The sequence below is a fragment of the Heptranchias perlo genome, unplaced genomic scaffold, assembly GCF_035084215.1.
Source record: "Heptranchias perlo isolate sHepPer1 unplaced genomic scaffold, sHepPer1.hap1 HAP1_SCAFFOLD_163, whole genome shotgun sequence".
NCBI lineage: Eukaryota > Metazoa > Chordata > Chondrichthyes > Hexanchiformes > Hexanchidae > Heptranchias > Heptranchias perlo.
In genome coordinates this window covers 420,104-441,967 of record NW_027138892.1, presented here as the reverse complement: position 1 = coordinate 441,967, position 21,864 = coordinate 420,104, and the positions used below count along the sequence as shown (strand labels likewise).

General features: G+C 43.2%; 2 protein-coding genes, 1 non-coding gene and 1 pseudogene across 3 annotated transcripts; 2 read left to right on the top strand and 2 right to left on the bottom strand.

Moving 5' to 3' along the window:
• Window positions 1-2,723: 2,723 nt before the first annotated feature.
• Window positions 2,724-5,595, bottom strand: LOC137309368 (ferritin heavy chain-like; annotated as a pseudogene).
• A 1,036-nt stretch (window positions 5,596-6,631) lies between these two features.
• On the top strand, window positions 6,632-9,868 carry LOC137309386 (ferritin heavy chain, oocyte isoform-like). The gene is made up of 4 exons (XM_067977635.1): window positions 6,632-6,771; window positions 8,243-8,389; window positions 9,004-9,129; window positions 9,560-9,868. The coding sequence occupies exons 1-4, from the start codon at window positions 6,670-6,672 to the stop codon at window positions 9,710-9,712; spliced, it is 528 nt and encodes a 175-aa protein (XP_067833736.1). The 5' UTR covers window positions 6,632-6,669; the 3' UTR covers window positions 9,713-9,868.
• A 2,652-nt stretch (window positions 9,869-12,520) lies between these two features.
• LOC137309385 (ferritin heavy chain B-like) lies at window positions 12,521-15,347 on the top strand. Its single transcript, XM_067977634.1, has 4 exons — window positions 12,521-12,653; window positions 13,921-14,067; window positions 14,480-14,605; window positions 14,959-15,347. Exons 1-4 carry the CDS (start codon window positions 12,552-12,554, stop codon window positions 15,112-15,114), a joined length of 531 nt encoding a protein of 176 aa, XP_067833735.1. The 5' UTR covers window positions 12,521-12,551; the 3' UTR covers window positions 15,115-15,347.
• Window positions 15,348-21,535: 6,188 nt separating this feature from the next.
• trnae-uuc (transfer RNA glutamic acid (anticodon UUC)) lies at window positions 21,536-21,607 on the bottom strand. Its single transcript has one exon. It is a non-coding gene; the product is annotated as a tRNA-Glu (tRNA).
• Window positions 21,608-21,864: the final 257 nt, after the last annotated feature.

The window sequence follows — 21,864 nt, the reverse complement described above, 5'->3', positions numbered from 1 at the left end:
CACTGTCAGACATAAAAACATAAGAAATAGGAGCAGGAGTAGGCCATATGGCCCCTCGAGCCTGTTCCGCCATTCAATCAGATCATGGCTGATCATCGACCTCAAATCCACTTTCCTGCCCAATACCCATATCCCTTGATTTCCCCTTGAGTTCAAACATCTATCTGTCTCAGCCTTGAACATACTCAACAACTCAGCTTCCATGGCCCTCTGGGGTAGAGAATTCCAAAGATTCACAACTCTCTGAGTGAAGAATTCCTCCTTGTCTCACTCTGAACGGCCGACCCCTTATACTGCGACTATGCCCCCTAGTTCTAGACTCTCCAACCAGGGAAAACAATCTCTCAGGCCTGTCAAGCCCCCACAGAACCTTATATGTTTCAATGAGATCATCTCTCATTCTTCCAAACTCTAGAGAGTTTGGGCCCATTCTACTCAACCTCTCCTCAGAGGACAACCCTCTCACCACAGGAAATAATTGAGTGAACCTTCACCTCGAAGGCAAGTATATCCTTCCTTAGATAAGGAGACCAAAACTGTACGTAGTCCTCCAGGTGAGGTCTCACCAAAGCCCTGTATAACTGTAGTAAGACCTCCTTAGTCTTGCACTCCAACCCCCTTGCAATAAAGGCCAACATGCCATTTGCTTTCCAAATTGCTTGCTGTACCTGCATGCTAACTTTTTGTATTTCTTTGTACGAGGACACCCAACATTTCTCTGAACACCAACATTTACTAGTTTCTCACCATTTAAAAAATATTCTGTTTCTCTATTCTTCCTACCAAAGTGAATAACCTCATATTTCCCCACATCACATGTGCCATCTTTCAGATGAGACATTATACTGAGGCCCTCTCTGCTCTCTCAGTTGCCTGTAAAAGATCCCATGGCACTAATTTGAGGAAGAGCAGGGGAATTCTCTCCAGTGGCCAATATTTATCCCTCAACCTACATCACTAAAGCAGATTATCTGGTCATTATCACATTGCTGTTTGTGGAACCTTGCTGTGCACAATTTGGCTGCCCCGTTCCCAACATTACAACAGTGACTCGACTTCAAAAGTACTTCATTGGCTGTGAAGCACTTTGGGGCGTCCTGAGGTTGTTAAAGGTGCTATAGAAATGGGAGTCTTTCTTTCTTTCTATTTTCTCCATCGTGTTCCTTTTATGATCAGCGTTCAATGAGGCTAAAGAATATTTAAATCTGATTGAAATGAGACTCTGATGTTCTCTAACAGTCTGGCTCATCACATTGGTGTTTCTCTGAGATCCAAAGTCTTGACAGCTGGTTTCATTGCAAAATGGTTGAGGTTTTCAGTCCTGGATTATGTGATGAGATATGTTGCCTTGGAATAAAACTTTTTTTTTTAGATGGGCTGGAGGGGATGGAAGTGATTCACAGCTGGAGCCACCAATCATTGTACAAACACTAGTCTTTTGGGAGATGCAACCCATGAGCATCGTTGACCCACATGAACTGGAAATATAGCTGGTATTTATACCTGTATTGGCCAGAAAGGATCCAAGATGTAGCGAATGACCTGCAGTCATGCAGAGCTTCGACCAAATGGATGGACACCACAAGTTCATCCTCAACAGCCAGGCAGGTGCACACCAGAGACTTCAATTAAGTCCTTTGATTCCTGGCTCTGCGAGTACTTGATTTATGCTTTGCACAGGACCTTTAAATTATGTATGGAATACTTGTAGGGAGTCTACCTACAAAGAAGCAGAGCTCTGCCTCGTTGTAGGCAGACTGTAGGAAACATCAGTCGGGTACGGGGTGATTATTAACCTAATAGTCTGTATGGTGTGAACAGTTAACCAGTGTTAGCCCAGTTGAAATCTGTGGAGGGAATACTTGCAGCTGATGCACATGGAAGTTCAGCACATTAAAGACTGGTTTGTCTGAACAATGAAGCCATCAAACCCACCACCAAATCCAACCCAACTCGGTTGCTGCTCAGCAACATATGAAATGTTTAATATGACATCATATACTTCTAACGTATCCAGACAGTTAAAAAGTTTTTTTGGGGTTCACAAAACTGCAATCCTCTACTACATTCTTAACTTCAGTTGTAAATTCTGGATAATTACAGCTATTGCATCCAGAGTCTTTGAATCCACTCCTAAGTGTGAAGGAGACAAAGGGAGAGCTGGTAGGATTTGGAAAGGATGATAGATTTATGGAGGAGCGATTGTATTGACTTTATGAATTGATGGATGAGTGGTGTGGAACAACAAAAAAGTTACAATATCTAATATTTTGTTACATCAAAGACAACACACAACACCAGTGACAACAGTAACTTCTATTACAGCACTGCTCTTTACTTCTGCTTTCAACACAATCATTCAAATGCATGAATGAAATTTGCATTCAAGGTTTTTTCAGAATTGAAATTTGACCTTCAACACATGGCCCTGAACATCTAATTCTTCAGAATTACTCCAAAAGGGAAGAAAAACAACTCAGAAATGAACCCGACACTGGAGCTGTTAAATGTCATTAATCTGAAAAAGCTACTACTCAATTTAAGAGACAAAACCCAGTGCAATGTTAGAAACAGTTTATTTCCAGTTAATGACAATTACACATCAAGAGTCCAGATCTCACCTCTTTGTAGAAAGTCAAAAGCTATCAATCCTACAGGATGGGGGTCTGACTAGACTATAAACAGGAGTACTAAACACAATAGGCTTTATCCCTGCAGTCAGTTTAATCACTCTCCCCCAATGTGTGCTTGTCAAACAGTTACACTCCCATGCCATTCTCAGGGGCTCCCAGTCTCTTCAGGTTGGTGATGTGATTTCCAAGCTTCTTGATCATCTTCACTTGTTCATCCAAGTAGTGGGTCTCCAGGAAGTCTCACAACTGGAAGAAAAGATGGAGAATAGTTATGTCCAGCAGGAGATATCGTGGAACATCTAAGTTTCCCCTCGAGCGTTTGGATTTTAATCCTCTTGGTCTGGAGGATTGGCAAGTGTTGCACTTCAGATTGATGCATTTTTTGCATCATTGGAGCAAACTTACTGTACAGTAAGTGCTTAGATCCTGGGGTCACTGGGACACACTTACTGCTAATGTACACAATAGGCCAACTTGCCTGTCTCCCCCCTCCCCAAAAAATTCCAAGAAAGACACAAACAAACAAACCGATTAGGAATGAAGATCTTTTGAATAGGCTCAAGGACAGCAAGGTTCCTCCATCTCTAACTTACCCAAAAGCCCACATTAACAGCATTAGGAACTTACATGAGGGTCTGTCCTCAGTGGACAGTTTGTGCAGATCCAGCAGACTCTGGTTCACATCCTTCTCCATCTGCAGAGCTCTCTGCATCGCCTCCAGACCATTGCTCCACTCATCCTGCTCTGGCTTCTGAAAAGGAAGTCTCAGCCAGTTCACTTAATGGATTAAACAAACGAACAATACACCAGAAAGCATTGAAGGAAAATAGGGTGGAAAAAGTAAAAGTCCATGTTACCATGAACCAATTGTGTTAAATATATATAATTCCTGAATTAAGCCATCACAACCACAAGAGTCAAATTAATGACAATTAGTATCGATGCATTTAAAGGGGAGCTCGACATGGACATGAGTGCAAAAGAAATAGAAAGATATGCTGATCACATTCGATCAAGTAAAGTGGGAGGAGGCTTTTCTGGAGCATGGAGATAAACATAGACCAATTGGACCAAATGACCTGTTTCTGTGAAGCAAATTCCATATAAATTGGAACTAATTGCTATGGAAATTTGAAACAAGCAAAGTGGTGCCATGTAAAAGACCACTTGTTTGCTGAACCCAACCTGGATATCCTCCAAGATGATTCTGGAATTTCAGCAATTTCTCAGCATCCTCATGTTTCTCCTGTGACTGCTCCTTGAAGAACTTGACAAAGTGATGCAGGGCAACATCATCCCGGTCAAAGTAATAGGACTGTGGAGAGATCAAAAGTAGTTGGATGTCTCAAAGACCAATCATGGGTATTGTACATGAAGCCAACTTCAATATTTTGCTTTCTGGCTCACTCAACTGGTCTGCAGATTGTTATGAAAACTAGCACAGGCCAACTTGCTTCACTAATCTGGTAAAGATGGTGGATAATTTCATTCCCAGCAATTGGGAAGCTAGCCAATGGAAAATAATCACCAATTCAGCTTTAATTAAAATTTTACTTGAATATGCTCACAAATCAACACTTGCTTAACTTGAAATTATGACACTCAATAGTATATCTGGAAATTAGTGAAGGACCAATAATAACATTCCTTTCACCAGGATCATGCCCCCATTGAATGCAGTGTATTCCAAAAGTAAATTTGAAGAAGCTCAGAGCCCAGGAACGTGAGTCAGAGATTGAAGAAACTCAGCCTATAGTACAATTACTGTAAGGAACAGGGAGACAGTTTGTTTATAACAATTCAATTTAACTTGCACAATTACAGGTTTCAAAAATACACCCACTGTACATAGATTGAGGGATTGAATAGGGTCCAAAAAAAAGACTCACTATGGAGAGATAAACATAGGAGGAATAGAGCTCCATATTGATCTGCTTGTTGACACCATCCTCACTCCTTGTGATAGTTCTAACACACCTGGGAATCCATTCTAACTGTCTAAGAAGGTATTTTAACTAGCTGAACCAGGCTAACGTCTTCCCAAACTCTTTTTTTTTCTTTTTTTTCTTTTTCCTATTAGGCCCCCCTTTTATAAGAAGGGGGGTGTGGGGTGTGCTTAAATACTAAAAACCCAAACAAACCAAAACCAAGTGTTCAAATTAAAAATTTATTATCCTCGTCCAGGATGCACTCCAGCCCCTGCGGTGCCCCCCGGTCGCGGAAAGCCTCGAGCGTACCGGCAGACACCGCGTGCTCCATCTCCAGGGCCACCCGGGCGCAGAGCATTCCCAAACTCTTCTATTGATATGTCTGGGGACAGCCTGCCTGTAATACAAGGCGTGGCATTCCCGATGATGAGTAAAAACTCACACTAGCCATTCAGAGCTCTACGCCCACTGAGGACACCAATCAAGAAAGAGGCGTAGTCGAGATTGTATTTAAGGCCAATCAGAACATTTTTTTTTCAATTAAGTAGATTTGTTTTGAATCAGGTTGACTTTTTTTGTATGTTTCGATCCCCTTTTATGAGATTGAGGGAGGGAGGTTCAGGATGTAACTTTATTTTTTTCTTTAAAAATCCAAAAACTAAATGATAACAGAGTCAAATAATAATTTTAATTTTTTTTTTTATGGGCAGTCAGCTTTTTTGTGTGTGTTTTAGGCCCCCCTTTTATAAGAAGGGGGGTTAGGGTGTGTTCATGTGCAGTAAATCCAAAAAAAAAAAGTGTCAAATTATAATTTTATTATCTCGGTCCAGGATGCACTCCAATCCCTGCGGTGCCCATCCGTCGCGGAAAGCCTCAAACGTACCGGCAGACACCGCGTGCTCCCTCTCCAGGGCCATCGCGGTGCGAAGAATGCTGCGGAAGAGAGGCAGACGGTCGGAGCGACCGTCCCCATGGGCCGGGTCGAGCCTGGACCTGTAGATGACCACTTTGGACAGGCCTAGGGCCAGACCCATGAGAATGTCCTCCGACTTGCCTGCGCCCCCCCCCCCAAACTCCCCACTCCCCTCAACGGGTGGCCAAAGATCAGGAGCGTGGGACTGAAGTCCTCGTGGGTCTGGTCCTGGGCCTGTCCAAGGTGGCCATCTACAGGTCCAGGCTAGACATGGCCTATGGGGGGGCGGTCGCTCCGACTGTCTGTCTCTCTTCCGCAGCATTCTCCGTGCCCGGGTGGCCCTGGAGAAGGAGCACGGAGTGTCTGCCGTTATGTTTGAGACCGGGGACTGGAGTGGATAGTTGATTACGACAGTGACATTTTGGTTTAATTCGGTTTCATTGCTATGATTGGGTGTGCCACAAGAAAAAATTCTTACAGCACTTGAATAGGTTTTCGGGGTTCCTGACACTGGGGCTCAAAGACCCATTAGAAAAAAAGAGAAACTCAGTGTCTCCTTCTTGTTCAATTAAAAGAGTAACATTGAGACAATGGCACCGAGGGACTGGATAGCATGCTCGTAGTGGAAGGAATATTTTTTATTGAAGAGAGTGACTCAGGCTGACTGAAGCACAGGGACATGGACACACAGGCTGCAGACTGCACAGTGTTACAAGGGGACATGGGAATGGGTGGGATTCTGGGGAATGGGGGAGATGGGGAGAAAAGAACAGAACAAATGAGGAGCAGGGGGAGAAATCATTAGAAAGAGAGGTTAAAAAACAGACAGGTCACAGAATAAAAACAAACAGCAGGTTAAAATGAAGTGAAGAAACTTATGAAATAGAACAAGAGAAGTGATTGAATGAAAGGAGGATCCTGAAGATATTGGGTTTTTGTGTGTTTTTCATTTTTTTTGGTGTTTTTAGGCCCCCCCCACTTTTTTCAGGGGGAGGGGTTAGGGTTTTTTTCCGTTCGTGTGATGAGAAAGCAGTTATTTGATTGGCTGCCAAACATTTATCATCAGTGATGTCACATCCTGTAGTTAAAGATGGGTTGGGTCTGAAAGAATAAATATAGCAGCTTAGGTTTGAGGTCCTTATGTTCATATTGTTTATAGTCAGTTGCTGGTCTATTAAAAAAAAAAGTAGTTTGGATGGCTTCTCAAGTGTGTCAGGATTACCACAAGGAGTGTGAGGATGGTGTCAACAAGCAGATAAATATGGAGCTCTATTCCTCCTATGTTTATCTTTCTATGGTGAGCTTTGGGTTTCTTTGGGTATTTTGTCTTATTAACTAATGTAGACTTACTGAATTCTAGTGAATTAACCTTTTAAATTCAGTAAAATAATTGAATTTGCTGTTCTAATATTTCTTTTAAGTATCTTTATAGTTGTGATGTTTCATTATCCTTTCAAATGGATTGTCTGGGTCCTTTTTTATATAGTTTCCATGTTGGAGTTTACATTGAGACTGTGAAATGCATTCCCCACCCCCCCCCAAAAAAAGAAGACTATTCAGTACATTGGCCAGTGAGTGTCTTTTGAGTTACAGGTGACTTGCCCATAGTTGGGGTCTTTGAAACACCTGTGGTGCAATCTTTAGTCAAAACACAAATCCATGGGCATTCTTAGCCATAGCTCCATACTCTTGATCTTGTAACCTGTCTTTTCCAGCCAAAAGCTTAATTGAACTTCTCAAAGTTTCTAAAATCAAATTGGGAATTTTCAAAATGGGTGGAGTTTCTTGCTTAATGAAGGGAGTTTTGTTCAGGTTTGGGATGGAGTGTAACCCTTGTCTGTACAATAGCAAGAAACTTGTAATTGATGGAATGTGTGCCTTTTTTAATCAAGTAAGGCTGACATTGGGTTGCTCTCTGTTGTTATCAGGAAAGTGCCCAATTGCTACAAAGCAATGAACATAAAGCCTAATTTGAGCAAAAGGAAATTTATATCTCACTCTTCACTGGTGCCTACTGGTCATGGCCTCAAATGAGTGTACTGGTGGACACTGCATGCTCCCTCTCCTGGACCACATGGGACTGGGCAAGACCATGAGTGAAGCAGGTCAGCCCTCCTTGGGCTGTGCTGATCCTTGACATGTGAATGGGGGGTGGGGGTTTGTGGTGAGTTCAGATCATTGATTTGGAAAAGTTTTTCAGATGTCAAATGTACATCTAAATTTTCCCTAATTTAGTGATCTGAACTAATTTGAGTTTTATCCTCTCACATTGTTTGTCTCTGTTACAACTTATTTTCTTGGAATGTCACAAGTTCTGATCTAGTACACAGACCCTCTAAAAGGAGGAGACTCATTGCATGAGTTAATTGACTAATTGTGCACCCTGGTCTTTCTGAATCACTTGTGGTGGAACAGGTAGCTTTCGGCACCTTGGTCACAGTATCCAACACTGAAGGAGGACCTGTCATGTGACTTCCTGGTTAATGCTTTGTATAAATTGAGATGTGGGCAGGAGGTACCTGAATGGCCAAGTAGCTCAAGCTTGGGTTTAAGTTGAGTTGCTCAGTGTGGTCAAAGACTGAGGTGATTCCATTCTCCACTGGCCACCTGTTGTCTACTTTCACCAGGTGAACTGAGTTAGGAAATATGAGTACTCTTTAAAAATGATCAAACTCCTTGGTTCCCTGATCCATGGTGAAATCACTGTACTGATGTTTGTTCTCTATCTTAATTTGGTATGATTGTTTAATTGACTCTTGTGCCTACAGTCCTATTACTTTGACCGGGATGATGTTTCCCTGCGTCACTTTGCTGAATTCTTCAAGGAGCAGTCACATGAGGAACGGGAGCACGCTGAGAAACTGCTGAAATTCCAGAATCAGCGTGGAGGCCGAATCATCTTGGAGGACATCAAGGTTTGTTCATAGAATCAGGCCATTTGGCTCATAGTTTCTGTGCTGGCTCTTTGAAAGAATATCCAATTAGTCCCTCGTGCCCTGCTCTTTCCCCAGAGAGCTGTAAATTATTCCTTTTCATGATTCTATACATAAAAATCTGTTCTGACAGTTGCTATTGAATCAGCTTCCCTTTCAGGCATTTCATTCCAGATTGTAACAATTCACTGTTTATATATGAAATCTCTATCTTCCCTCTGGTTCTTTTGCCCATTATCTTCAATGTGTGTGTCCTCTGGTTAATGACCCACCTGCCAGTTGTTGAGTTCATGACTGGACCAAATGTAATTTATTGAGGCTTATTTTCATATTGAATGATTGGTCCCCAGTGCAGCCTCTATCCAGCTTTCAGAATGTGGAAAATTTCTCCACAGCAGAGAAGATGTTTTCTCATTAATGAGCCACATGTTCTGCATTATAAATGAACAGAGTACTTGTTGCTAACATCAGGGCAAAAATCAATTTTCTTCCACTCTCCAGTCATCCTCTTGTTTCAGGCTAGTTTCAGATTAATACTTCATGGGATGCAGATGGGAGCTTGAGCATTTTGTGACTTGAAAGACTTCCCTTTTCAGAAGCCAGAGCAGGATGAGTGGGGCAATGGTCTGGAGGCGATGCAGAGAGCTCTGCAGATGGAGAAGGATGTGAACCAGAGTCTGCTGGATCTGCACAAACTGTCCACTGAGAGGACAGACCCTCATGTAAGTCCTTAATGCATCAGTGGCATTTAGCTTTTGGGTTTATTTTTAATTTGGGATTGTGTAATTTAGCACTGTCCTTTAAAATCACATCAGACTGAATGCAGCTCAATACTTTCCATTTCTAAATCTGAGGTTTTTTAAATCTACTGAAGGTGAGCATTAAAATCTGTCCTTGAAATCAATCTGTTTCAAGGGTTGAGATATCTTGGGCTTGAAGGGAACCTTCAAATGGATACTGATTTTAGGTGAGGGACTGGGGCAGGGCAGCATTTATTTTCAATACCAGTGGCTGGGAGGGCAAGGAGTTGGATCTAGTAGTCTCTTGGCCATATTTTGTAATGAGACCTTGAGTATTCCCCAGTAGGGAAGTGAGATTAAAGGAACCTAATGATTCAAGTAGCTAGCTTGATTTTTATTTTTCCCTTTCCAGTTGTGTGACTTCCTGGAGACCCACTACTTGGATGAACAAGTGAAGATGATCAAGAAGCTTGGAGATCACATCACCAACCTGAAGAGACTGGGAGCCCCTGAGAATGGCATGGGAGTGTACCTGTTTGACAAGCACACCCTGGGGGAGGAGTGACTGGACTGTTGTCCATGTTGCAGATATTCAACTTGTGTATTGAAGTTTTATGTTGCCATCTCTCTGAACTGGGAATGGAATTCAAAGTCTAAGATTAACTTCCAAACATTGTAGTTGAGTGTTCTTGCAGCTGAAATAAAACATTTTGATGTTGAACTGGTTCCTTTTCTTCAGTAATTGAGCACATTCTAACACCAATGCACGTGGCCTTGCGTCAAACAAAAAAAAATCTAAGAAATAGGTTGTCACCGTGATAAAATCTGATTTGTTTGGGCACATGGATGTTTTAACCCCTTCCCCTCCAGAAGGCTTAATTTGGTTTTGTAGCAGCCTCGGATGGCCATCAGGCCAAAATTAGATTTGTACCTAACAGCTTTCAATATTTGGTGTTCTGTAGTAGAGATTAAAGTGTAATCTGATTACAGTAAGACCTCTTCCTCCACATAGGCTTGAATCCCTTTTGGAGAGTGTGCATTTTTTTATTACTATTTGTTCATGGGATGTGGGCATCAATGGTGATTTACAGTAGTTAACCTTCTGAATAAACAACCCCACACATTGCTGCTGACTTGTCCATTGTAGGACATGAGGGAAGTGTTCCCTGAAGCAGGTATTCAAATTTAAGTAGTTACAAAAATCCTGGAGCAAAGTAAGACCAAATCTCCAATTGTTCCTGCTAGGATTACCTGGCTCTTTCCTCCTTCTCTTCAGCCCATCTTTTTCTTCCTGTGCAGAACTTTGGTCCAGCTCCTGCTATTTGTTTCAATCTCAATTTTTATTTTCCAGTCTCTGTTCACCTCATGCACCTTTTTATATCCTGGACCCCATAGCCTCTAAAATACTTCCATTTGCTGTTGCAAATCTAAGAGCCCCTCTAAGTTTCCCTTGCTGGATTCTGTTTCATTAAACAGTTCTTGCCCCATTCCCCTCTCCTTGCGAATACAATCTTTGTGTAATCTTATTTGGCCTGGAACCAAATAACACTAGATCCCAATTGCCAAAACTGCCACTTATAAGTCTACTGAAGAGTTGGAGAATAGAGCCATCTAATTAAAGGCTAAACCACCAACTACTTGGTCTGTTTAAAGCTTTAACTGAGTTTGCACCAGTGATGTTCAGGTTATTCTCACACAGGGTTCATATGATCAGATCAGTCCATCGACCCCACTTTTCGTTGCTTCATCTTTCCTTCACTCGGTTCCACCTTTGATTTTTTTTTTTAGCCTGCTGTTTGTTGTTGATCCGACAGTATTCTGATGTGATCTGGAACACAAAATATCCACGGAGCCCCATCCTTCCCTGACCGGATTTAGGGAAATATCAGTAACTCCCCTTTGTAATGAGAAAATTCACCACTCGACTCTTTCCACTTGGTGTTTGACTGTCCAAAAAGTACAAGAGATTAATCATTGAAACAAGGGATTACCAAACCCAGGAAATACCAGATAGTCTGTTCACCACTGTCGCTCACTGTATATACAACCAACACTACACACAGTGTTTGCCTCTCACCGCAATCCCTCCCAACACCAAACCCCCCCACCCCCAAATCCCTTCAGTCAATGGTCCACAGTCTCTTCCCCGTGGAGTGCTCTGCATTTTATTGTTTGTAAAATGTCATGATGACCAAAAAAGAACTCAACATGCCGTGGCCCCCTTCACTTTCCAGCCGATGTGTGTACAGATGCTCACTGACCCTAGAATTGATGGAGTATTGAAGGACTTGTGTTTAACACGTTCATCACACCCACTTTCCATTCGCCTGACTCGCTGTTGATTGCTGTTCACAGGCTCTGATCTGTTTGGATGTTGCCTCAAACCCGCAGCTGCTTGCCAAATAACCAACTCACGGATCCATCCAGAATTATTCAAAGACACTGACCCGCAAACAACAATTAAACCTGTGGTTCTGGATCTTTGAACCGTCACGATCAGTGACCATAACCGATGGGATGGGGGCAGATCCACCAATTGACAATTTGGTCCATTATGGTCAAGTGCCCGGGTGGCCCCGGAGAGGGAGCATGTGGTGTCCACCGTTACGCTTGATGCCTTCCGCGACCGCTGGGCACCGCAGGGTATAGACTGTCTTTCAGACATCAATAATAGAATCCGGATTTAATTGGGAAAGTATCCTGTTGTTTTTGGTGGCACTTGATGCTTATTTTGGTATCTTTTCAGTTTGATTGGACCATCCAATATTAGTGGTGCCCTGAGAGGGCCACTTGTGATGGTTTATGTTTGGTGACCCTGGGGCAACCCAGAGTCTCCCTTATTGGTCCATCAAAGAAAGGTCGATTATGGTCAAGAATATGGTCACGATCAGATTTTTTTTTCTTTGGAGTGTGGGATGGAAGAGCAGCCATGGTTTTTTTGCTTTTCCTTTTTTTGTGTTTTAGGCCCCCCTTTTATAAGAAGGGGAGGGGGGGTTGGTTGTGTTTATGTGCAGTAAATCAATAAACCCAAAATAAGTGTCAAATTATAATTTTATTACATCGATCCAGGATGCACTCCAGTCCCTGCGGTGCCCACCGGTCACGGAAACAGATTTTACAGTTTGAGGAAAGTCAAAGCAATTGGATCTTTATTGAATTGTCAGCCAATGATGCTCCTCCTTCAAAGTTCTGACTGGCTCTGGGTGTCATCTCCCCTCCTCCCTTTTCTTGATTGGTGTTCTGAGAGAGGATGTAATTTCTGATTGGGTATTGCCAACTGTCACTCATCATCTAGGCTGCCACGCCCAGGATTAACCAGCAGTATAAATATGGAGCTTTGGGTGGCTGTTTTTCAGTTTCTTGCTTCAATAGAGTTGTTTAGTTTTGTTAAAGTTAATTTAAAGATGGCTTCCCAAGTGTGTCAGAACTATCACAAGGAGTGTGAGGATGGTGTCAACAAGCAGATCAATATGGAGCTCTATTCCTCCTATGTTTATCTTTCTATGGTGAGTTTTGTTTCTTTGACGCCTTCACATTGGAGATTCTAATGTGACATTACAAAATTCTGTTTTCTCCAACTCATCTATTGCCTTTTCTCTAATCTGCACCCCCTCCCCCCCAATTGATGGATGGTGAGTGTCTTTTTAAAGCTGTAATATAATGTGATTTATTGTACAGTCATTATCAAAATGTCTCCCTCTTCCTTGCAGTAGTTGCACCACATTCTATATCTTAAATCTCAATTGTTCACTTTCCTGGTGTCTGAGCTTTCTATTGAAGTTGTGTTTTGCAATACACTCTGCATTCAATGCCTGGGATTCATATTTCTTACCCTCTATTCTACATCTCTCCACAGTCTTTTCCCACATTCTCCTTGCAATGGGGGGGGGGGGGGGGTCATAATCTTAAATTAGAGCTAGTCCATTTAGGAGGTAAGTGAGGAAGCACTTTTCCCCTCAAAGGTACTGGAAATCTAGAACTCTCTCCCTTGAAAGTCTGTGGATGTTGGGGATTAATTGGTGCTTTCAAGACTGAAATCTTTTGTTGGGTCAGGGTATTGAAGGATGAGTTGATGTACAGATCCATGTTCTAATTAAATCATTGAGTTGGCTCAAATGGCTGTATGTCCCACTTCTGTTTCTATGCTCTGAACCTTCACTTTTTAAGTACCAGCTTGTCCCTGTCTGTCTTCTCTCTCTGCCTTTGCTCTATTGGTGGTAGGGCCTTCAGCCATTTTGGTCCTACTCAGTGTAACTGTTAATCCCTTTGCCTTCCTACCTCTGTCTGTCTCTCAAAGCATTCAAATGCTAACAGTTTCTAGTCATGCAACTCTTACTGCTTGGTATCTGTTTCTCCTCTGAAATGCCTTGATGTTTAGTGTTGAAGGTGCTAAGTTAATGCTGTTTGTGGTAGTTGTAGAAAGGGGTTTGTTTCAAATTTCAGTCATGAAAAGGATGTAAGCTTTTATGTTCCTTCACTAATTTCTAGACATATAATTCAGTCTTGGGTGTGAAGATTAAAGTGAAATATTGTGTTGAGCATGTTCAAAGCTGAATTGGTAATTTTCCATTGGCCAGCTTCCCTATTGCTAGGAGTGAGATTATCTCACTACCAGGTTAGTGAAGCAAGTCAGCCTGTGCTAGTTTTCAGAACCATCTGCCTACAAGCTCAGTGAGACTTGAACCCTTGACAGAAAGCAAAATATTGAGGTTGGCTTTATGTACAATACCCATGATGATAATTCTGATACCCAACTACTTTTGATCTCACCAGTCCTATTACTTTGACCGGGATGATGTTGCCCTGCGTCACTTTGCTGAGTTCTTCAAGGAGCAGTCGCATGAGGAATGGGAGCACGCTGAGAAACTGCTGAAATTCCAGAATCAGCGTGGGGGCCGAGTCATCTTGGAGGATATCAAGGTTAGATTTAATGGAGTGGCCTTCTGAATGGCTCCCCTTAAATGGACAATTTTAAATATTTCTAAAGCAATTTGTTCTAATGCACATAATTACATAGAATGTCCAGCACAGAATCCGGACATTTAGCCCAACTGGTCTATGCTGGTGTTTATGCTCCACATGAGCTGCCTCCCACCTTCATCTTGCCCTATCATCACATCCATCTATTACTGTCTCCCTCAGTACTTCTCCTTAAAGACATTTATACTATTTGACTCGTGGTTGTGGTGGTGTAATTCTATATTCTTGGGACAATTGGTTCATGGCAACATGGACATCTGATTGCTTTTCACCCCTATTTTCCTTCAGTACTTTCTTGTGTATTTTGTTTAATCCATTAAGTGAACTGGCTGAGACCTGATTCCCTTTTCAGAAGCCAGAGCAGGATGAGTGGAGCAATGGTCTGGAGGCGATGCAGAGAGCTCTGCAGATGGAGAAGAATGTGAACCAGAGTCTGCTGGATCTGCACAAACTCTCCACTGAGAGGACAGACCCTCATGTAAGTTTTTAATGTGGGCCTTTGGGTAAGTTCGAGGTGGTGGAAATTTACTGTCCTTGAGCCTATTCAAAAGATCTTCATACCCAATAGCTTTGTTGGTGTCATGCTCAAATTTTATTGGGGAGGGGAGACAGGAAAGGGAGATTGCCCTACTGTCTGCATTAGAAGTAAATGTATCTGATCCCAGGATCTAAGCACTTAATAGAGCAAAGTTACTGTATAAAATGCATCAATCTAAAGTGCACCACTTGACTATCCTCCAGACCAAGAAGATTAAAATCCAAACCCTTGGAGAAGCTCAGATCTTCCTCCATCTCTTGCTGGACATAACTATTTCCCATCTTTTCTTCCAGTTGTGTGACTTCCTGGAGACCCACTACTTGGATGAACAAGTGAAGATGATCAAGAAGCTTGGAGATCACATCACCAACCTGAAGAGACTGGGAGCCCCTGAGAATGGCATGGGAGTGTACCTGTTTGACAAGCTCACCCTGGGGGAGAGTGATTGAACTGACTGCAGGGATAAAGCTTATTGTTCAGTACTCCTGTTTATAGTCTGAAGAACCCCTATCCTGTAGCAATGGTGACTTTGTACTAAGAGCTCTGAGACCTGGGCTCTTGATGTGAAATGTAATAGTAACTGGAAATAAACTGTTACAGAAGACTGGGTTTTGGCTCCTTGTAAATTGAGTGATTGCTTATTTTTCAGATTAACATAATTCAGCTGTTGTAACAAATTACATTGGGCTATGTATTGGCTTTAGGGTGAGATTCTGCCCTATGACATTTTTTCTTCTGGGGTCATATCAATGTAGTGACTTGGGTGTTGAGGGCCAATGTGTCTGCCTTGAGTGTAAATTGTATTTATGCAGTAAAATGATTACTGCTGATTTCAATGCAAAGAACAATACAGTAATGAGTTACTGTTCCTATTAGTACTGCATATTATCAACTGTTTAACTCATTAATGATGCAAAATCAGCTGCTGTAACATTTTGTTCCAATAAAACACAAGGAAAGTGAACTAGTAATTTCAGTCCAATAGGCAATTTTTTTAAGAATAGTATCTGCCTGGGGAAGAACAATCCAGATGCTTTTTTTTCAAAGATGCTACAGACCTCAGTAGGTAGTTGGGGTAGCTTATGAAATCACTCACTATTACTCCTAATAAACTGTTTGTTTGGAGTCAAATAGGTCTCATATGGGGGAGTGCAGGTTCCCTGTTTGTCTATTTCCCTTCATTTTCATCTTCTCCCCCCCCCCAACCCCCTGTTAATCTCCCCCATGAATAATAAATTGGGTATGGTACAGAAAAAATACCTCGAACTAAACTCCAGCAAACAAAATCTTCCTTCTGGGAGACGTAGTAAATGCACTAAACAACTAACTTGAACCATTAAGTTGAATAGATAAGGCTCCTAAACTCTTCCATACCACTACTGTTCCATCAATTCATAAACCCAATATAAGCAGCTCATCCATAAATCTATCAATTTGTATTTATCCCATTGTGCAGTTAATACTAGATTACAATTCTAAATTCTACTGGATCACCATTTCATTTAAACCAAGTTAAATAGATATTTTGCCTGAAACTCCACATCCCAATGCCATCAATTCATAAACACAATACAATCAGCTCCTCCATAAATGTGTCGATTTGCCTATAGTCCTATTGTGCGTTTCATACCAAATTGTAATCAACCTTTCCAAATCCTATGGGTTCTCCATTCATCTCCTTCACCCCTATGAATGGATTCAAATGTTGATGCTGTAGCTGTAATTATCCAGTGTTTCCAAGTGAAGTTTAGGAACTTGTGACTTGCACTGGGTGTGATAGAATTGCCGTCTTCAGTCAGTCCATGTTAATATCTTTATATTGATGGAGTAAATAAGGGGAAACTGATTCCAGTAGCAGACCGGTTAGTAACCAGCAAACACAGATTTAAGGTGATTGGTAAAAGAACCAGAAGTGACACGAAACTTTTTTCAGTGTTCTGATCTGGAATGCATTGCCTCATCGGGTGGTGGAAGCAGATTTAATAACTTTCAAAAGGAAATTGGATAAATACTTGAAGGGGGAAAGAGCAGGGGAGTGGGACTAATTGGATAGCTCTTTCAAAGAGGCAGCATAGGCACAATGGGCTGAATGGCTTCTTTCTGTGCTGTAATAGTAGGATATTATGATCTCTAAAGGCACTTTTGGGATATCAATGTCACCACATTTCATACGTTGTTGAGCCATAATTTTACGAGTCAGTGTGGATTATCTGGTAGCTTTGACTGCTGCATAGTTCGCACCTTTGAGGTGTAGTCCCTGTTGTAAGGTAAGAAATGCGGCAGTCAATTTGCCTCGAGCAAGGACCCAAAAACAGCAATGAAATATTGACCTGATAATCTGTTTTAGTGATGTTAGTTGAGGGATAAATATTGGTCCAGATATTGGGGAGAACTCCGCTGCTCTTCCTCGAAATAGTGCTGTGGGATATTTTACGTCCACCTGAGAGAGCAGATGAGGCCTCGATTTAATATCACATCCAAAAGACGGCACCTCCGACAGTACAGCACTCCCTTAGTCAGCCTAGATTATGTGCTCAAGTCTCCAGATGATGACTTGAACCCACAACCTTCTGACTCTGAGGTGAGAGTGCTGCCACTGAGCCACAGCTGACACAAATGGAGATGTTTGTGTGGGTGACATTGCATTCAGTAATCTTCACTGCCTCTCATTCTCGCTGAATATCCTGAATTTTACCAAACAACATTTCATGAGAATCAAAACTAAAAATGATGCATCCCACAATGCTTTGCCCAGTTGATGCCCCCATGCTGCCAATCCTCAGACACACCCATTCTCTATATTAGAACTGGGGACGATTCACACCATCCATGGGATGGAATTTCCATTTCTCTGACCAATGGATGGTTTGCAAATTCACTCAAGACAACTTGATTGCTTTGAATATTGTCTCAACATCACAATCACTAACAAGTAATAAACTTGACCAGATTATGAAAAGCCACTTCAGTGAAAATATCAAATTATTATCAAATAATTCAAAGTTATGATTCCAAGAGATTGAAACAAAGAGAAACTTTCAGATTTTTTTTTTCTTTTTTTTCACTTTCAGATTTTTTTTTTTCCTTTTTTATTTTTTTTTATTTTGTTAGGCCCCCCTTTTATAAGAAGGGGGGTGTGGGGTGTGCTTAAATACTAAAACCAAACAAACCAAAACCAAGTGTTCAAATTAAAATTTTATTCTCCTCGTCCAGGATGCACTCCAGCCCCTGCGGTGCCCACCGGTCGCGGAAAGCCTCGAGCGTACCGGCAGACACCGCGTGCTCCATCTCCAGGGCCACCCGGGCGCGGAGCATTCCACGGAAGAGAGGCAGACAGGCAGAGCGACCGCCCCCACGGACCACGATCATCCTAGACCTGTGGATGGCCACCTTGGACAGACCCAGGAGCAGGCCCACGAGAACGTCCACCGACCTGCCCGCCCCCCTCCTCACCGGGCGGCCGAAGATCAGGAGCGTGGGACTGAAATGCAGCCAGAACTTGAGGAGCAGCCCCTTCAAATAATCAAACAGGGGCTGCAGTCTCCCACACCCCGTGAACAAATGAAACACGGACTCCTCCAGGCCGCAGAAATCACAAGCGGCCTGGGTGTCCGTGAAATGGCGTAAACGCCTGTTGCACGCCACTGCTCCGTGCAACACTCTCCACCCCAGATCCCCGATGGAACACGGGAGGATCCCTGAGTCGAGAGCCCCCCACTGGGGACCCCCGTCTCCGCCGGACGGCAGGATGGTACGCCAGGGCGTGTCCGGGCGAGAGAACCGCCTCTCCCCCGTATCCCAGTACTCGGTTGGGAGAGGGGCTCCTTTGTCCGATTTTTTTTTTGTTGAAGATCGTGCTCAAGAGAGCGAGAGAACGAGAGAGGGAGGGATGGCAGAAAAAAAAAGGAAAGGAGGGAGTCCGCAGGGCTGGGCCGCTGAGGAAATCGGTTGAAGAGGGGCGGGGTTGCACCTTCTTTCTTCCGGTGGGCAGGGGGAGGAGATGTCTTCCCCTAAACAGCTGGAGCTGCCTCGGCTCAGTCCTCCAAGGATGGAAACAAAAGAAAAGTAACTTCACCCAGGCAGCTCCAGCTGTCCCGGGCCAGACACTTGGGGGGAAACCCCCTGTCCTTTTATGGTCTTCTTCCTCCCCCTACCTCCACACGGCGCCGACCTCCTCTTCCTCCCTCTGTGTTGATGGCCAAAACCGGCAGCAGCACACCCCTCACGGCTGATGTTGACGGTGCTGGTGATGGTGTTCTCCTCCCTCCTTCCTTCCCTGTCGATGGTTCCTCTCGTCTCCTTCTCCTCTCCTCAGGCTGGCTGGCTGGCTGGCTGACTGTGCTCTGCTCTGCTCTGCTCTGCTCGTTGTCAGTGTCACAGTGATTAACCTCCCACTACAAAATCCCCCATGTTACCAAACAACTCAACTATGACTTTATCCACCAACCAGCACCTTTTATACACAACCTGCAGCCACCTGATTCCAATTCAATGAGTCGCCGTTGTGATACGATTGGATGTCTTTCAGAAAAAAAACTCAATGTCTTTAGGATCCTCCATTCATTCAATCACTTCCATTGTCCTATTTCATAAGTTTCTTTAGAAAAAAAAGAAAAGAAATAAAGATGGAGATCGTGAGCGGTTCAACTGAGTGCAGCGATACAGAGAGACACCAGCAGAGGGAGGTAGAGAGCCGTGTAACTGAGTACAGAGATACAGAGAGACACCAGCAGAGGGAGGTAGAGAGCCGTGTAACTGAGTACAGAGATACAGAGAGACACCAGCAGAAGGAGGTAGAGAGCGGTGTAACTGAGTACAGAGATACAGAGAGACACCAGCAGAGGGAGGTAGAGAGCGGTGTGACTGAGTACAGAGATACAGTGAGACACCAGCAGAGGGAGGTAGAGAGCGGTGTAACTGAGTACAGAGATACAGAGAGACACCAGCAGAGGGAGGTAGAGAGCGGTGTAACTGAGTTCAGAGAGACAGAGAGACACCAGCAGAGTGTCCAGGAAACTAACCTTTTATCTGAAATCTGAGGCGAGATCTAAATTGCACAGTGTAGAGGAAGCATTACTGTGTATCTAACCCGTGTTGTACCTGCCCTGGGAGTGTTTTATTTCACAGTTTAGAGGGAGCTTCATCTGCATATAACCCGTGCTGTACCTTCCCTGGGAGTGATTGATGTCACAGTGTGGAGGGAGCTTTGCTCTCTGTCTAACCCGTGTTGTAACTGCCCTTCTGCAACTGGAAAGTTTCTCTTTCTTTGCTCTAATAAAAGCCATGATGTGGAGATGCCAGTGATGGACTGGGGTGGACAAATGTAAGGAATCTTACAACACTAGGTTATAGTCCAAAAATTTTATTTTAAAATAAAATTGTTGGACTATAACCTGGTGTTGTAAGATTCCTAACAAAAGCCCTTCATGATTTTGAACCTCTATCAAATCTCCCCTTTATGTTTTCTGCTCTCAGGAGAACAGCCCCAGTTTCTCCAGTCTCTCCACATTACTGAAGTCCCTTATCCCTGGCACCATTTTAGTAATTCTATTCTGCACCCTCTCTAAGGCCTTGGCATCCTTCCAAAAGTTTGGTGTCCAGAATTGAACACAATACTTCATCTGAGGCCTAACCAGTGTTTTATCAAGGTTTAGTATCAATTCCTTGCCTTTGTATTCAATGCCTCAATTAATAAAGCCAAGGGCCCCAATTGCTTTCTTAACAGCCTTCTCAACTTGTCCTGCCACCTTCAAAGATTTGTGTAACTGCACCCCCAGGTCTCTCTATTCCCCCACTCCATTTAAAATTGTTCCATTTCGTTTATATTGCCTCTCCTCAATCTTCCTACCAAAATGTATCACTTCACAATTCTGTGTATTAAATTTCACCTGCCATGTTTCTGCCCATTTCACCAGTCTGTCTATGTCTTCCTGAAGTCTGTTACTATCCTCAACATTGTTTATTACATTTCTGAGTTTCGTGTCATCTGCAAACTTTGAAATTATACCCTGTACACCCAAGTCGCAGTCATTAATATATATCAAAAAGAGCAGTGGTCCTAATACCGAGCCCTGAGGGACACCACTGTATACTTGCCTCCAGTCTGAAAAACAACCGTTCACCACTACTCTCTGTTTTCTGCCCCTGAGCCAATTTTCTATCCAAGCTGCCATTGTCCATTTAATCCCATGGGCTTCAATTTTGCCAACAAGTCTATTGTGTGATACTTTATCCTCCCTTAATATATCCCTGCATAGAAACTCCCCGACCCATATTCATGGCCATCCCCTCGACCTTGCCATCTCACGTGGCCTCTCGACTCCCGATCGTGTCAATCATGGATAAGGCCATCTCTGATCACTTCCTTGTAACCCTCTCCACCCACATGGAATCATAGAATCATAGAAAGGTGAGAGGTGCTGTCCTTTGAATGAGGTGTTTCATGGGGGTCCCTGCTTTCTGCTCCGAAGAGTATAAGATCCCATGGCAATTTGTGAAGAGCCGTGTCTTGTTCCTTGTCTCATTGAGACTCTCAGTTAAATGGTCTGTTCTCTCCACAGATTCGGCCTGACTCGCTGAGTGTTTCCAGAATGTTCTGTGTGTGTTTCACTGAGACTCTGGTTTTACAGTAAATAATAAAATGATTGTCGTCAAACACTTGGCCATGAGCTGCTGAGTGACCTGTCGGGACATTGTTGCTTGCTTCCCTTCAGCTTGTGGGACTGGCTTTTTCGTGCACTGTCCCTTGAAGAGCTGTGGTCCGTCTCACTTCTCAGTGTGATTGAGGGACTGACACAGAAGCGAGGGAGGAAGCAGCAGCCACAGCCCGGACTGCAGGCAAATTGGGAGGCTGGGACTAAAAAGCTCTTATTTCCACACCAGGAATCGAACCTGGGCCGCTTGGACGAAAACCAGGAATCCTCACCGCTGGACCACATGGGAACGGAAAGAAAAAGCACCAGGAAGGGCACTGAGATTACACCTAGAAGGTTTAATGGAGGTTCACGATTATGACAGGTTTTGATACAGTAAATAAGGAGAAACTGTTTCCAGTGATGGGAGGGTTAATAATCAGAGGAAACAGATTTAAGATCAATGGGCATAAAAGCCACGGGCGGGGGAATGAGGAGAGATTTTTTTAGGTTGCGAGTTTTTGTGATCGGGAATGCACTGCCTGAAAGGGAGGGGGAAGCAGGTTC

Coding starts and splice junctions, on each gene's coding strand:
- LOC137309385 (XM_067977634.1), top strand. CDS start 12,552: ATGGCTTCCCAAGTGTGTCAGAACTATCACAAGGAGTGTGAGGATGGT. Junction 14,068..14,479: donor TCATCTTGGAGGATATCAAG/GTTAGATTTAAT, acceptor TTCCCTTTTCAG/AAGCCAGAGCAGGATGAGTG. Junction 14,606..14,958: donor CTGAGAGGACAGACCCTCAT/GTAAGTTTTTAA, acceptor CTTTTCTTCCAG/TTGTGTGACTTCCTGGAGAC.
- LOC137309386 (XM_067977635.1), top strand. CDS start 6,670: ATGGCTTCTCAAGTGTGTCAGGATTACCACAAGGAGTGTGAGGATGGT. Junction 8,390..9,003: donor TCATCTTGGAGGACATCAAG/GTTTGTTCATAG, acceptor TTCCCTTTTCAG/AAGCCAGAGCAGGATGAGTG. Junction 9,130..9,559: donor CTGAGAGGACAGACCCTCAT/GTAAGTCCTTAA, acceptor TTCCCTTTCCAG/TTGTGTGACTTCCTGGAGAC.